The sequence below is a fragment of the Archocentrus centrarchus genome, chromosome 21, assembly GCF_007364275.1.
Source record: "Archocentrus centrarchus isolate MPI-CPG fArcCen1 chromosome 21, fArcCen1, whole genome shotgun sequence".
NCBI classification, from domain to species: domain Eukaryota; kingdom Metazoa; phylum Chordata; class Actinopteri; order Cichliformes; family Cichlidae; genus Archocentrus; species Archocentrus centrarchus.
Genome location: NC_044366.1, coordinates 3,906,649 through 3,922,814, shown reverse-complemented (window position 1 = coordinate 3,922,814; position 16,166 = coordinate 3,906,649). Strand labels below are relative to the sequence as shown.

The window sequence follows — 16,166 nt, the reverse complement described above, 5'->3', positions numbered from 1 at the left end:
TTTGCAGCTGCTAAATATTTGATTCACTGAGCTAAATATGTGCCAAAATCTTATGTTCCCTAGTGGTCAGACAGCCAGCAGGGAAGGATATGGTGTTTTTGCTGGATGGATCTGATGGTACTAGAACTGGATTCCCAGCTATGCGAGACTTTGTCCAAAAACAAGTAGAGACACTGAGTGTGGATGACGGCAAAGACCGTGTGTCGGTTGTTCAATACAGCAGAGATCCAGCTGTCCAGTTCTATCTGAACACGTACACGACGAAAAGAGAGATCCTTGACAGTGTCAGAGGTTTGAGGCACAAAGGCGGAAGTCCCCTCAACACTGGAGCAGCTCTCCGGTACTTGAGGGATAACGTCTTCACGGACTCTGCTGGAAGCAGGCGCCCTGAAGGAATTCCGCAAGTCCTGATATTGATGACTGGTGGAAGATCTTTTGACAGTGTTGATGAACCAGCCTCTGCTCTCAAACAGCTGGGTGTCTTGACCATTGCAATTGGAGCCAGAGGCTCTGACAGCAGAGAACTTCAAACCATAACTGGCGAGCCCAGTTCTGCTCTTTCTGTGTCTGAATTCACTGACCTTCCAAGTGTCCAAAAGCAACTTGAATCCTCTGTGGAGGCTGCAGTTACTGAAGTCACCCCAGAATCACCAACTGTATTTGGTATGTTATCAGACAGGGCTCCTTTCTGTCCCCAAATGATACTCGACTTTTTTCATGTACAGAGACAAAGATAGAAGAAAAGAAAGTGATGATTGTTTAGCTCCTTTTACACATTTCAACATATTTTCTAGCATGCTTTCTTCTTTCAAAAAAAGAAAAAAAGAAAAGAAAAGCAAAGTCAGTCGGGCTTGGTGCCTATAGGATATTAGTCTGCCCAGTCAAAGATAATCTCACAAGAGTCCTTTTGGCAAAGGATTTTATTTTTTGTCTTCCTGTCTTTTCTCAGTTGACACTGCCAGAAAAGATATCGTATTCCTTCTGGATGGTTCAGATGGCACAAGGAATGGCTTCCCTGCCATGCGTGATTTTGTACAGAGAGTGGTGGAGAAACTGAATGTGGGCGAAAACAAAGACCGTGTCTCTGTGGTCCAGTACGGCAGAGATTCAGAGGTCCATTTCTATCTGAACACATACACCACCAGAGAGGATGTGGTGGACTCGGTCAGAGGGCTTAGACACAGAGGAGGAAGACCCCTAAACACCGGGGCAGCTCTCCAATACGTCAGGGACAATGTCTTTACAAGCTCCTCCGGGAGTAGACGCCTGCAAGGTGTGCCACAGATACTGATCTTGCTAACTGGGGGAAGGTCTTTTGACAATGTAGATACCCCAGCCTCAGCTCTCAAACAGCAGGGCATTTTTGTGATTGGCATCGGAACAAGGACCTCGGATGCTAGAGAGCTGCAGAAAATATCACATGAGCCTAGTTATGCTGTGTCAGTGTCTGAGTTCACTGACCTCCCCAATGTCCAAGAACAGCTCTCCTCTGTAATGAGCAAAGTGCTAGTGAGGGCCACGCCTGTGACACCAACAGTGACTGGTAAGAAAGTGACCCATTTTTAAATTCCAGTATCATGGTTGGAAAGAGTTTGAAGTGAAATCAAATGTTTGTTGCTACGTGAACATCAGCAAGTGCAATTTGACAAAATAGTTGTGGTTGTAAAGACCAAGTTCAGTTTCACCTTCTGGTTTGCAGCTGCTAAATATTTGATTCACTGAGCTAAATATGTGCCAAAATCTTATGTTCCCTAGTGGTCAGACAGCCAGCAGGGAAGGATATGGTGTTTTTGCTGGATGGATCTGATGGTACTAGAACTGGATTCCCAGCTATGCGAGACTTTGTCCAAAAACAAGTAGAGACACTGAGTGTGGATGACGGCAAAGACCGTGTGTCGGTTGTTCAATACAGCAGAGATCCAGCTGTCCAGTTCTATCTGAACACGTACACGACGAAAAGAGAGATCCTTGACAGTGTCAGAGGTTTGAGGCACAAAGGCGGAAGTCCCCTCAACACTGGAGCAGCTCTCCGGTACTTGAGGGATAACGTCTTCACGGACTCTGCTGGAAGCAGGCGCCCTGAAGGAATTCCGCAAGTCCTGATATTGATGACTGGTGGAAGATCTTTTGACAGTGTTGATGAACCAGCCTCTGCTCTCAAACAGCTGGGTGTCTTGACCATTGCAATTGGAGCCAGAGGCTCTGACAGCAGAGAACTTCAAACCATAACTGGCGAGCCCAGTTCTGCTCTTTCTGTGTCTGAATTCACTGACCTTCCAAGTGTCCAAAAGCAACTTGAATCCTCTGTGGAGGCTGCAGTTACTGAAGTCACCCCAGAATCACCAACTGTATTTGGTATGTTATCAGACAGGGCTCCTTTCTGTCCCCAAATGATACTCGACTTTTTTCATGTACAGAGACAAAGATAGAAGAAAAGAAAGTGATGATTGTTTAGCTCCTTTTACACATTTCAACATATTTTCTAGCATGCTTTCTTCTTTCAAAAAAAGAAAAAAAGAAAAGAAAAGCAAAGTCAGTCGGGCTTGGTGCCTATAGGATATTAGTCTGCCCAGTCAAAGATAATCTCACAAGAGTCCTTTTGGCAAAGGATTTTATTTTTTGTCTTCCTGTCTTTTCTCAGTTGACACTGCCAGAAAAGATATCGTATTCCTTCTGGATGGTTCAGATGGCACAAGGAATGGCTTCCCTGCCATGCGTGATTTTGTACAGAGAGTGGTGGAGAAACTGAATGTGGGCGAAAACAAAGACCGTGTCTCTGTGGTCCAGTACGGCAGAGATTCAGAGGTCCATTTCTATCTGAACACATACACCACCAGAGAGGATGTGGTGGACTCGGTCAGAGGGCTTAGACACAGAGGAGGAAGACCCCTAAACACCGGGGCAGCTCTCCAATACGTCAGGGACAATGTCTTTACAAGCTCCTCCGGGAGTAGACGCCTGCAAGGTGTGCCACAGATACTGATCTTGCTAACTGGGGGAAGGTCTTTTGACAATGTAGATACCCCAGCCTCAGCTCTCAAACAGCAGGGCATTTTTGTGATTGGCATCGGAACAAGGACCTCGGATGCTAGAGAGCTGCAGAAAATATCACATGAGCCTAGTTATGCTGTGTCAGTGTCTGAGTTCACTGACCTCCCCAATGTCCAAGAACAGCTCTCCTCTGTAATGAGCAAAGTGCTAGTGAGGGCCACGCCTGTGACACCAACAGTGACTGGTAAGAAAGTGACCCATTTTTAAATTCCAGTATCATGGTTGGAAAGAGTTTGAAGTGAAATCAAATGTTTGTTGCTACGTGAACATCAGCAAGTGCAATTTGACAAAATAGTTGTGGTTGTAAAGACCAAGTTCAGTTTCACCTTCTGGTTTGCAGCTGCTAAATATTTGATTCACTGAGCTAAATATGTGCCAAAATCTTATGTTCCCTAGTGGTCAGACAGCCAGCAGGGAAGGATATGGTGTTTTTGCTGGATGGATCTGATGGTACTAGAACTGGATTCCCAGCTATGCGAGACTTTGTCCAAAAACAAGTAGAGACACTGAGTGTGGATGACGGCAAAGACCGTGTGTCGGTTGTTCAATACAGCAGAGATCCAGCTGTCCAGTTCTATCTGAACACGTACACGACGAAAAGAGAGATCCTTGACAGTGTCAGAGGTTTGAGGCACAAAGGCGGAAGTCCCCTCAACACTGGAGCAGCTCTCCGGTACTTGAGGGATAACGTCTTCACGGACTCTGCTGGAAGCAGGCGCCCTGAAGGAATTCCGCAAGTCCTGATATTGATGACTGGTGGAAGATCTTTTGACAGTGTTGATGAACCAGCCTCTGCTCTCAAACAGCTGGGTGTCTTGACCATTGCAATTGGAGCCAGAGGCTCTGACAGCAGAGAACTTCAAACCATAACTGGCGAGCCCAGTTCTGCTCTTTCTGTGTCTGAATTCACTGACCTTCCAAGTGTCCAAAAGCAACTTGAATCCTCTGTGGAGGCTGCAGTTACTGAAGTCACCCCAGAATCACCAACTGTATTTGGTATGTTATCAGACAGGGCTCCTTTCTGTCCCCAAATGATACTCGACTTTTTTCATGTACAGAGACAAAGATTGAAGAAAAGAAAGTGATGATTGTTTAGCTCCTTTTACACATTTCAACATATTTTCTAGCATGCTTTCTTCTTTCAAAAAAAGAAAAAAAGAAAAGAAAAGCAAAGTCAGTCGGGCTTGGTGCCTATAGGATATTAGTCTGCCCAGTCAAAGATAATCTCACAAGAGTCCTTTTGGCAAAGGATTTTATTTTTTGTCTTCCTGTCTTTTCTCAGTTGACACTGCCAGAAAAGATATCGTATTCCTTCTGGATGGTTCAGATGGCACAAGGAATGGCTTCCCTGCCATGCGTGATTTTGTACAGAGAGTGGTGGAGAAACTGAATGTGGGCGAAAACAAAGACCGTGTCTCTGTGGTCCAGTACGGCAGAGATTCAGAGGTCCATTTCTATCTGAACACATACACCACCAGAGAGGATGTGGTGGACTCGGTCAGAGGGCTTAGACACAGAGGAGGAAGACCCCTAAACACCGGGGCAGCTCTCCAATACGTCAGGGACAATGTCTTTACAAGCTCCTCCGGGAGTAGACGCCTGCAAGGTGTGCCACAGATACTGATCTTGCTAACTGGGGGAAGGTCTTTTGACAATGTAGATACCCCAGCCTCAGCTCTCAAACAGCAGGGCATTTTTGTGATTGGCATCGGAACAAGGACCTCGGATGCTAGAGAGCTGCAGAAAATATCACATGAGCCTAGTTATGCTGTGTCAGTGTCTGAGTTCACTGACCTCCCCAATGTCCAAGAACAGCTCTCCTCTGTAATGAGCAAAGTGCTAGTGAGGGCCACGCCTGTGACACCAACAGTGACTGGTAAGAAAGTGACCCATTTTTAAATTCCAGTATCATGGTTGGAAAGAGTTTGAAGTGAAATCAAATGTTTGTTGCTACGTGAACATCAGCAAGTGCAATTTGACAAAATAGTTGTGGTTGTAAAGACCAAGTTCAGTTTCACCTTCTGGTTTGCAGCTGCTAAATATTTGATTCACTGAGCTAAATATGTGCCAAAATCTTATGTTCCCTAGTGGTCAGACAGCCAGCAGGGAAGGATATGGTGTTTTTGCTGGATGGATCTGATGGTACTAGAACTGGATTCCCAGCTATGCGAGACTTTGTCCAAAAACAAGTAGAGACACTGAGTGTGGATGACGGCAAAGACCGTGTGTCGGTTGTTCAATACAGCAGAGATCCAGCTGTCCAGTTCTATCTGAACACGTACACGACGAAAAGAGAGATCCTTGACAGTGTCAGAGGTTTGAGGCACAAAGGCGGAAGTCCCCTCAACACTGGAGCAGCTCTCCGGTACTTGAGGGATAACGTCTTCACGGACTCTGCTGGAAGCAGGCGCCCTGAAGGAATTCCGCAAGTCCTGATATTGATGACTGGTGGAAGATCTTTTGACAGTGTTGATGAACCAGCCTCTGCTCTCAAACAGCTGGGTGTCTTGACCATTGCAATTGGAGCCAGAGGCTCTGACAGCAGAGAACTTCAAACCATAACTGGCGAGCCCAGTTCTGCTCTTTCTGTGTCTGAATTCACTGACCTTCCAAGTGTCCAAAAGCAACTTGAATCCTCTGTGGAGGCTGCAGTTACTGAAGTCACCCCAGAATCACCAACTGTATTTGGTATGTTATCAGACAGGGCTCCTTTCTGTCCCCAAATGATACTCGACTTTTTTCATGTACAGAGACAAAGATAGAAGAAAAGAAAGTGATGATTGTTTAGCTCCTTTTACACATTTCAACATATTTTCTAGCATGCTTTCTTCTTTCAAAAAAAGAAAAAAAGAAAAGAAAAGCAAAGTCAGTCGGGCTTGGTGCCTATAGGATATTAGTCTGCCCAGTCAAAGATAATCTCACAAGAGTCCTTTTGGCAAAGGATTTTATTTTTTGTCTTCCTGTCTTTTCTCAGTTGACACTGCCAGAAAAGATATCGTATTCCTTCTGGATGGTTCAGATGGCACAAGGAATGGCTTCCCTGCCATGCGTGATTTTGTACAGAGAGTGGTGGAGAAACTGAATGTGGGCGAAAACAAAGACCGTGTCTCTGTGGTCCAGTACGGCAGAGATTCAGAGGTCCATTTCTATCTGAACACATACACCACCAGAGAGGATGTGGTGGACTCGGTCAGAGGGCTTAGACACAGAGGAGGAAGACCCCTAAACACCGGGGCAGCTCTCCAATACGTCAGGGACAATGTCTTTACAAGCTCCTCCGGGAGTAGACGCCTGCAAGGTGTGCCACAGATACTGATCTTGCTAACTGGGGGAAGGTCTTTTGACAATGTAGATACCCCAGCCTCAGCTCTCAAACAGCAGGGCATTTTTGTGATTGGCATCGGAACAAGGACCTCGGATGCTAGAGAGCTGCAGAAAATATCACATGAGCCTAGTTATGCTGTGTCAGTGTCTGAGTTCACTGACCTCCCCAATGTCCAAGAACAGCTCTCCTCTGTAATGAGCAAAGTGCTAGTGAGGGCCACGCCTGTGACACCAACAGTGACTGGTAAGAAAGTGACCCATTTTTAAATTCCAGTATCATGGTTGGAAAGAGTTTGAAGTGAAATCAAATGTTTGTTGCTACGTGAACATCAGCAAGTGCAATTTGACAAAATAGTTGTGGTTGTAAAGACCAAGTTCAGTTTCACCTTCTGGTTTGCAGCTGCTAAATATTTGATTCACTGAGCTAAATATGTGCCAAAATCTTATGTTCCCTAGTGGTCAGACAGCCAGCAGGGAAGGATATGGTGTTTTTGCTGGATGGATCTGATGGTACTAGAACTGGATTCCCAGCTATGCGAGACTTTGTCCAAAAACAAGTAGAGACACTGAGTGTGGATGACGGCAAAGACCGTGTGTCGGTTGTTCAATACAGCAGAGATCCAGCTGTCCAGTTCTATCTGAACACGTACACGACGAAAAGAGAGATCCTTGACAGTGTCAGAGGTTTGAGGCACAAAGGCGGAAGTCCCCTCAACACTGGAGCAGCTCTCCGGTACTTGAGGGATAACGTCTTCACGGACTCTGCTGGAAGCAGGCGCCCTGAAGGAATTCCGCAAGTCCTGATATTGATGACTGGTGGAAGATCTTTTGACAGTGTTGATGAACCAGCCTCTGCTCTCAAACAGCTGGGTGTCTTGACCATTGCAATTGGAGCCAGAGGCTCTGACAGCAGAGAACTTCAAACCATAACTGGCGAGCCCAGTTCTGCTCTTTCTGTGTCTGAATTCACTGACCTTCCAAGTGTCCAAAAGCAACTTGAATCCTCTGTGGAGGCTGCAGTTACTGAAGTCACCCCAGAATCACCAACTGTATTTGGTATGTTATCAGACAGGGCTCCTTTCTGTCCCCAAATGATACTCGACTTTTTTCATGTACAGAGACAAAGATAGAAGAAAAGAAAGTGATGATTGTTTAGCTCCTTTTACACATTTCAACATATTTTCTAGCATGCTTTCTTCTTTCAAAAAAAGAAAAAAAGAAAAGAAAAGCAAAGTCAGTCGGGCTTGGTGCCTATAGGATATTAGTCTGCCCAGTCAAAGATAATCTCACAAGAGTCCTTTTGGCAAAGGATTTTATTTTTTGTCTTCCTGTCTTTTCTCAGTTGACACTGCCAGAAAAGATATCGTATTCCTTCTGGATGGTTCAGATGGCACAAGGAATGGCTTCCCTGCCATGCGTGATTTTGTACAGAGAGTGGTGGAGAAACTGAATGTGGGCGAAAACAAAGACCGTGTCTCTGTGGTCCAGTACGGCAGAGATTCAGAGGTCCATTTCTATCTGAACACATACACCACCAGAGAGGATGTGGTGGACTCGGTCAGAGGGCTTAGACACAGAGGAGGAAGACCCCTAAACACCGGGGCAGCTCTCCAATACGTCAGGGACAATGTCTTTACAAGCTCCTCCGGGAGTAGACGCCTGCAAGGTGTGCCACAGATACTGATCTTGCTAACTGGGGGAAGGTCTTTTGACAATGTAGATACCCCAGCCTCAGCTCTCAAACAGCAGGGCATTTTTGTGATTGGCATCGGAACAAGGACCTCGGATGCTAGAGAGCTGCAGAAAATATCACATGAGCCTAGTTATGCTGTGTCAGTGTCTGAGTTCACTGACCTCCCCAATGTCCAAGAACAGCTCTCCTCTGTAATGAGCAAAGTGCTAGTGAGGGCCACGCCTGTGACACCAACAGTGACTGGTAAGAAAGTGACCCATTTTTAAATTCCAGTATCATGGTTGGAAAGAGTTTGAAGTGAAATCAAATGTTTGTTGCTACGTGAACATCAGCAAGTGCAATTTGACAAAATAGTTGTGGTTGTAAAGACCAAGTTCAGTTTCACCTTCTGGTTTGCAGCTGCTAAATATTTGATTCACTGAGCTAAATATGTGCCAAAATCTTATGTTCCCTAGTGGTCAGACAGCCAGCAGGGAAGGATATGGTGTTTTTGCTGGATGGATCTGATGGTACTAGAACTGGATTCCCAGCTATGCGAGACTTTGTCCAAAAACAAGTAGAGACACTGAGTGTGGATGACGGCAAAGACCGTGTGTCGGTTGTTCAATACAGCAGAGATCCAGCTGTCCAGTTCTATCTGAACACGTACACGACGAAAAGAGAGATCCTTGACAGTGTCAGAGGTTTGAGGCACAAAGGCGGAAGTCCCCTCAACACTGGAGCAGCTCTCCGGTACTTGAGGGATAACGTCTTCACGGACTCTGCTGGAAGCAGGCGCCCTGAAGGAATTCCGCAAGTCCTGATATTGATGACTGGTGGAAGATCTTTTGACAGTGTTGATGAACCAGCCTCTGCTCTCAAACAGCTGGGTGTCTTGACCATTGCAATTGGAGCCAGAGGCTCTGACAGCAGAGAACTTCAAACCATAACTGGCGAGCCCAGTTCTGCTCTTTCTGTGTCTGAATTCACTGACCTTCCAAGTGTCCAAAAGCAACTTGAATCCTCTGTGGAGGCTGCAGTTACTGAAGTCACCCCAGAATCACCAACTGTATTTGGTATGTTATCAGACAGGGCTCCTTTCTGTCCCCAAATGATACTCGACTTTTTTCATGTACAGAGACAAAGATAGAAGAAAAGAAAGTGATGATTGTTTAGCTCCTTTTACACATTTCAACATATTTTCTAGCATGCTTTCTTCTTTCAAAAAAAGAAAAAAAGAAAAGAAAAGCAAAGTCAGTCGGGCTTGGTGCCTATAGGATATTAGTCTGCCCAGTCAAAGATAATCTCACAAGAGTCCTTTTGGCAAAGGATTTTATTTTTTGTCTTCCTGTCTTTTCTCAGTTGACACTGCCAGAAAAGATATCGTATTCCTTCTGGATGGTTCAGATGGCACAAGGAATGGCTTCCCTGCCATGCGTGATTTTGTACAGAGAGTGGTGGAGAAACTGAATGTGGGCGAAAACAAAGACCGTGTCTCTGTGGTCCAGTACGGCAGAGATTCAGAGGTCCATTTCTATCTGAACACATACACCACCAGAGAGGATGTGGTGGACTCGGTCAGAGGGCTTAGACACAGAGGAGGAAGACCCCTAAACACCGGGGCAGCTCTCCAATACGTCAGGGACAATGTCTTTACAAGCTCCTCCGGGAGTAGACGCCTGCAAGGTGTGCCACAGATACTGATCTTGCTAACTGGGGGAAGGTCTTTTGACAATGTAGATACCCCAGCCTCAGCTCTCAAACAGCAGGGCATTTTTGTGATTGGCATCGGAACAAGGACCTCGGATGCTAGAGAGCTGCAGAAAATATCACATGAGCCTAGTTATGCTGTGTCAGTGTCTGAGTTCACTGACCTCCCCAATGTCCAAGAACAGCTCTCCTCTGTAATGAGCAAAGTGCTAGTGAGGGCCACGCCTGTGACACCAACAGTGACTGGTAAGAAAGTGACCCATTTTTAAATTCCAGTATCATGGTTGGAAAGAGTTTGAAGTGAAATCAAATGTTTGTTGCTACGTGAACATCAGCAAGTGCAATTTGACAAAATAGTTGTGGTTGTAAAGACCAAGTTCAGTTTCACCTTCTGGTTTGCAGCTGCTAAATATTTGATTCACTGAGCTAAATATGTGCCAAAATCTTATGTTCCCTAGTGGTCAGACAGCCAGCAGGGAAGGATATGGTGTTTTTGCTGGATGGATCTGATGGTACTAGAACTGGATTCCCAGCTATGCGAGACTTTGTCCAAAAACAAGTAGAGACACTGAGTGTGGATGACGGCAAAGACCGTGTGTCGGTTGTTCAATACAGCAGAGATCCAGCTGTCCAGTTCTATCTGAACACGTACACGACGAAAAGAGAGATCCTTGACAGTGTCAGAGGTTTGAGGCACAAAGGCGGAAGTCCCCTCAACACTGGAGCAGCTCTCCGGTACTTGAGGGATAACGTCTTCACGGACTCTGCTGGAAGCAGGCGCCCTGAAGGAATTCCGCAAGTCCTGATATTGATGACTGGTGGAAGATCTTTTGACAGTGTTGATGAACCAGCCTCTGCTCTCAAACAGCTGGGTGTCTTGACCATTGCAATTGGAGCCAGAGGCTCTGACAGCAGAGAACTTCAAACCATAACTGGCGAGCCCAGTTCTGCTCTTTCTGTGTCTGAATTCACTGACCTTCCAAGTGTCCAAAAGCAACTTGAATCCTCTGTGGAGGCTGCAGTTACTGAAGTCACCCCAGAATCACCAACTGTATTTGGTATGTTATCAGACAGGGCTCCTTTCTGTCCCCAAATGATACTCGACTTTTTTCATGTACAGAGACAAAGATAGAAGAAAAGAAATTGATGATTGTTTAGCTCCTTTTACACATTTCAACATATTTTCTAGCATGCTTTCTTCTTTCAAAAAAAGAAAAAAAGAAAAGAAAAGCAAAGTCAGTCGGGCTTGGTGCCTATAGGATATTAGTCTGCCCAGTCAAAGATAATCTCACAAGAGTCCTTTTGGCAAAGGATTTTATTTTTTGTCTTCCTGTCTTTTCTCAGTTGACACTGCCAGAAAAGATATCGTATTCCTTCTGGATGGTTCAGATGGCACAAGGAATGGCTTCCCTGCCATGCGTGATTTTGTACAGAGAGTGGTGGAGAAACTGAATGTGGGCGAAAACAAAGACCGTGTCTCTGTGGTCCAGTACGGCAGAGATTCAGAGGTCCATTTCTATCTGAACACATACACCACCAGAGAGGATGTGGTGGACTCGGTCAGAGGGCTTAGACACAGAGGAGGAAGACCCTAAACACCGGGCAGCTCTCCAATACGTCAGGGACAATGTCTTTACAAGCTCCTCCGGGAGTAGACGCCTGCAAGGTGTGCCACAGATACTGATCTTGCTAACTGGGGGAAGGTCTTTTGACAATGTAGATACCCCAGCCTCAGCTCTCAAACAGCAGGGCCATAAGGCAGGGCTTTTGTGATTGGCATCGGAACAAGGACCTCGGATGCTAGAGAGCTGCAGAAAATATCACATGAGCCTAGTTATGCTGTGTCAGTGTCTGAGTTCACTGACCTCCCCAATGTCCAAGAACAGCTCTCCTCTGTAATGAGCAAAGTGCTAGTGAGGGCCACGCCTGTGACACCAACAGTGACTGGTAAGAAAGTGACCCATTTTTAAATTCCAGTATCATGGTTGGAAAGAGTTTGAAGTGAAATCAAATGTTTGTTGCTACGTGAACATCAGCAAGTGCAATTTGACAAAATAGTTGTGGTTGTAAAGACCAAGTTCAGTTTCACCTTCTGGTTTGCAGCTGCTAAATATTTGATTCACTGAGCTAAATATGTGCCAAAATCTTATGTTCCCTAGTGGTCAGACAGCCAGCAGGGAAGGATATGGTGTTTTTGCTGGATGGATCTGATGGTACTAGAACTGGATTCCCAGCTATGCGAGACTTTGTCCAAAAACAAGTAGAGACACTGAGTGTGGATGACGGCAAAGACCGTGTGTCGGTTGTTCAATACAGCAGAGATCCAGCTGTCCAGTTCTATCTGAACACGTACACGACGAAAAGAGAGATCCTTGACAGTGTCAGAGGTTTGAGGCACAAAGGCGGAAGTCCCCTCAACACTGGAGCAGCTCTCCGGTACTTGAGGGATAACGTCTTCACGGACTCTGCTGGAAGCAGGCGCCCTGAAGGAATTCCGCAAGTCCTGATATTGATGACTGGTGGAAGATCTTTTGACAGTGTTGATGAACCAGCCTCTGCTCTCAAACAGCTGGGTGTCTTGACCATTGCAATTGGAGCCAGAGGCTCTGACAGCAGAGAACTTCAAACCATAACTGGCGAGCCCAGTTCTGCTCTTTCTGTGTCTGAATTCACTGACCTTCCAAGTGTCCAAAAGCAACTTGAATCCTCTGTGGAGGCTGCAGTTACTGAAGTCACCCCAGAATCACCAACTGTATTTGGTATGTTATCAGACAGGGCTCCTTTCTGTCCCCAAATGATACTCGACTTTTTTCATGTACAGAGACAAAGATAGAAGAAAAGAAATTGTTGATTGTTTAGCTCCTTTTACACATTTCAACATATTTTCTAGCATGCTTTCTTCTTTCAAAAAAAGAAAAAAAAAAAGAAAAGCAAAGTCAGTCGGGCTTGGTGCCTATAGGATATTAGTCTGCCCAGTCAAAGATAATCTCACAAGAGTCCTTTTGGCAAAGGATTTTATTTTTTGTCTTCCTGTCTTTTCTCAGTTGACACTGCCAGAAAAGATATCGTATTCCTTCTGGATGGTTCAGATGGCACAAGGAATGGCTTCCCTGCCATGCGTGATTTTGTACAGAGAGTGGTGGAGAAACTGAATGTGGGCGAAAACAAAGACCGTGTCTCTGTGGTCCAGTACGGCAGAGATTCAGAGGTCCATTTCTATCTGAACACATACACCACCAGAGAGGATGTGGTGGACTCGGTCAGAGGGCTTAGACACAGAGGAGGAAGACCCCTAAACACCGGGGCAGCTCTCCAATACGTCAGGGCCAATGTCTTTACAAGCTCCTCCGGGAGTAGACGCCTGCAAGGTGTGCCACAGATACTGATCTTGCTAACTGGGGGAAGGTCTTTTGACAATGTAGATACCCCAGCCTCAGCTCTCAAACAGCAGGGCATTTTTGTGATTGGCATCGGAACAAGGACCTCGGATGCTAGAGAGCTGCAGAAAATATCACATGAGCCTAGTTATGCTGTGTCAGTGTCTGAGTTCACTGACCTCCCCAATGTCCAAGAACAGCTCTCCTCTGTAATGAGCAAAGTGCTAGTGAGGGCCACGCCTGTGACACCAACAGTGACTGGTAAGAAAGTGACCCATTTTTAAATTCCAGTATCATGGTTGGAAAGAGTTTGAAGTGAAATCAAATGTTTGTTGCTACGTGAACATCAGCAAGTGCAATTTGACAAAATAGTTGTGGTTGTAAAGACCAAGTTCAGTTTCACCTTCTGGTTTGCAGCTGCAAATATTTGATTCACTGAGCTAAATATGTGCCAAAATCTTATGTTCCCTAGTGGTCAGACAGCCAGCAGGGAAGGATATGGTGTTTTTGCTGGATGGATCTGATGGTACTAGAACTGGATTCCCAGCTATGCGAGACTTTGTCCAAAAACAAGTAGAGACACTGAGTGTGGATGACGGCAAAGACCGTGTGTCGGTTGTTCAATACAGCAGAGATCCAGCTGTCCAGTTCTATCTGAACACGTACACGACGAAAAGAGAGATCCTTGACAGTGTCAGAGGTTTGAGGCACAAAGGCGGAAGTCCCCTCAACACTGGAGCAGCTCTCCGGTACTTGAGGGATAACGTCTTCACGGACTCTGCTGGAAGCAGGCGCCCTGAAGGAATTCCGCAAGTCCTGATATTGATGACTGGTGGAAGATCTTTTGACAGTGTTGATGAACCAGCCTCTGCTCTCAAACAGCTGGGTGTCTTGACCATTGCAATTGGAGCCAGAGGCTCTGACAGCAGAGAACTTCAAACCATAACTGGCGAGCCCAGTTCTGCTCTTTCTGTGTCTGAATTCACTGACCTTCCAAGTGTCCAAAAGCAACTTGAATCCTCTGTGGAGGCTGCAGTTACTGAAGTCACCCCAGAATCACCAACTGTATTTGGTATGTTATCAGACAGGGCTCCTTTCTGTCCCCAAATGATACTCGACTTTTTTCATGTACAGAGACAAAGATAGAAGAAAAGAAAGTGATGATTGTTTAGCTCCTTTTACACATTTCAACATATTTTCTAGCATGCTTTCTTCTTTCAAAAAAAGAAAAAAAAAAAGAAAAGCAAAGTCAGTCGGGCTTGGTGCCTATAGGATATTAGTCTGCCCAGTCAAAGATAATCTCACAAGAGTCCTTTTGGCAAAGGATTTTATTTTTTGTCTTCCTGTCTTTTCTCAGTTGACACTGCCAGAAAAGATATCGTATTCCTTCTGGATGGTTCAGATGGCACAAGGAATGGCTTCCCTGCCATGCGTGATTTTGTACAGAGAGTGGTGGAGAAACTGAATGTGGGCGAAAACAAAGACCGTGTCTCTGTGGTCCAGTACGGCAGAGATTCAGAGGTCCATTTCTATCTGAACACATACACCACCAGAGAGGATGTGGTGGACTCGGTCAGAGGGCTTAGACACAGAGGAGGAAGACCCCTAAACACCGGGGCAGCTCTCCAATACGTCAGGGACAATGTCTTTACAAGCTCCTCCGGGAGTAGACGCCTGCAAGGTGTGCCACAGATACTGATCTTGCTAACTGGGGGAAGGTCTTTTGACAATGTAGATACCCCAGCCTCAGCTCTCAAACAGCAGGGCATTTTTGTGATTGGCATCGGAACAAGGACCTCGGATGCTAGAGAGCTGCAGAAAATATCACATGAGCCTAGTTATGCTGTGTCAGTGTCTGAGTTCACTGACCTCCCCAATGTCCAAGAACAGCTCTCCTCTGTAATGAGCAAAGTGCTAGTGAGGGCCACGCCTGTGACACCAACAGTGACTGGTAAGAAAGTGACCCATTTTTAAATTCCAGTATCATGGTTGGAAAGAGTTTGAAGTGAAATCAAATGTTTGTTGCTACGTGAACATCAGCAAGTGCAATTTGACAAAATAGTTGTGGTTGTAAAGACCAAGTTCAGTTTCACCTTCTGGTTTGCAGCTGCAAATATTTGATTCACTGAGCTAAATATGTGCCAAAATCTTATGTTCCCTAGTGGTCAGACAGCCAGCAGGGAAGGATATGGTGTTTTTGCTGGATGGATCTGATGGTACTAGAACTGTATTCCCAGCTATGCGAGACTTTGTCCAAAAACAAGTAGAGACACTGAGTGTGGATGACGGCAAAGACCGTGTGTCGGTTGTTCAATACAGCAGAGATCCAGCTGTCCAGTTCTATCTGAACACGTACACGACGAAAAGAGAGATCCTTGACAGTGTCAGAGGTTTGAGGCACAAAGGCGGAAGTCCCCTCAACACTGGAGCAGCTCTCCGGTACTTGAGGGATAACGTCTTCACGGACTCTGCTGGAAGCAGGCGCCCTGAAGGAATTCCGCAAGTCCTGATATTGATGACTGGTGGAAGATCTTTTGACAGTGTTGATGAACCAGCCTCTGCTCTCAAACAGCTGGGTGTCTTGACCATTGCAATTGGAGCCAGAGGCTCTGACAGCAGAGAACTTCAAACCATAACTGGCGAGCCCAGTTCTGCTCTTTCTGTGTCTGAATTCACTGACCTTCCAAGTGTCCAAAAGCAACTTGAATCCTCTGTGGAGGCTGCAGTTACTGAAGTCACCCCAGAATCACCAACTGTATTTGGTATGTTATCAGACAGGGCTCCTTTCTGTCCCCAAATGATACTCGACTTTTTTCATGTACAGAGACAAAGATAGAAGAAAAGAAAGTGATGATTGTTTAGCTCCTTTTACACATTTCAACATATTTTCTAGCATGCTTTCTTCTTTCAAAAAAAGAAAAAAAGAAAAGAAAAGCAAAGTCAGTCGGGCTTGGTGCCTATAGGATATTAGTCTGCCCAGTCAAAGATAATCTCACAAGAGTCCTTTTGGCAAAGGATTTTATTTTTTGTCT

At 45.6% G+C, this 16,166-nt stretch overlaps 1 protein-coding gene across 1 annotated transcript in view; it reads left to right on the top strand.

Moving 5' to 3' along the window:
- col6a3 (collagen, type VI, alpha 3) overlaps positions 1-16,166 on the top strand; it is an 83,566-nt gene that overhangs the window by 38,268 nt on the left and 29,132 nt on the right. Inside the window, 21 exon segments of the mRNA XM_030758094.1 lie at positions 64-663; positions 950-1,543; positions 1,756-2,355; positions 2,642-3,235; positions 3,448-4,047; positions 4,334-4,927; positions 5,140-5,739; positions 6,026-6,619; positions 6,832-7,431; positions 7,718-8,311; positions 8,524-9,123; positions 9,410-10,003; positions 10,216-10,815; positions 11,102-11,342; positions 11,344-11,515; positions 11,644-11,704; positions 11,917-12,516; positions 12,802-13,395; positions 13,607-14,206; positions 14,492-15,085; positions 15,297-15,896. Of these exon segments, the coding sequence (XP_030613954.1) occupies positions 64-663; positions 950-1,543; positions 1,756-2,355; positions 2,642-3,235; positions 3,448-4,047; positions 4,334-4,927; positions 5,140-5,739; positions 6,026-6,619; positions 6,832-7,431; positions 7,718-8,311; positions 8,524-9,123; positions 9,410-10,003; positions 10,216-10,815; positions 11,102-11,342; positions 11,344-11,515; positions 11,644-11,704; positions 11,917-12,516; positions 12,802-13,395; positions 13,607-14,206; positions 14,492-15,085; positions 15,297-15,896 (11,226 nt within the window).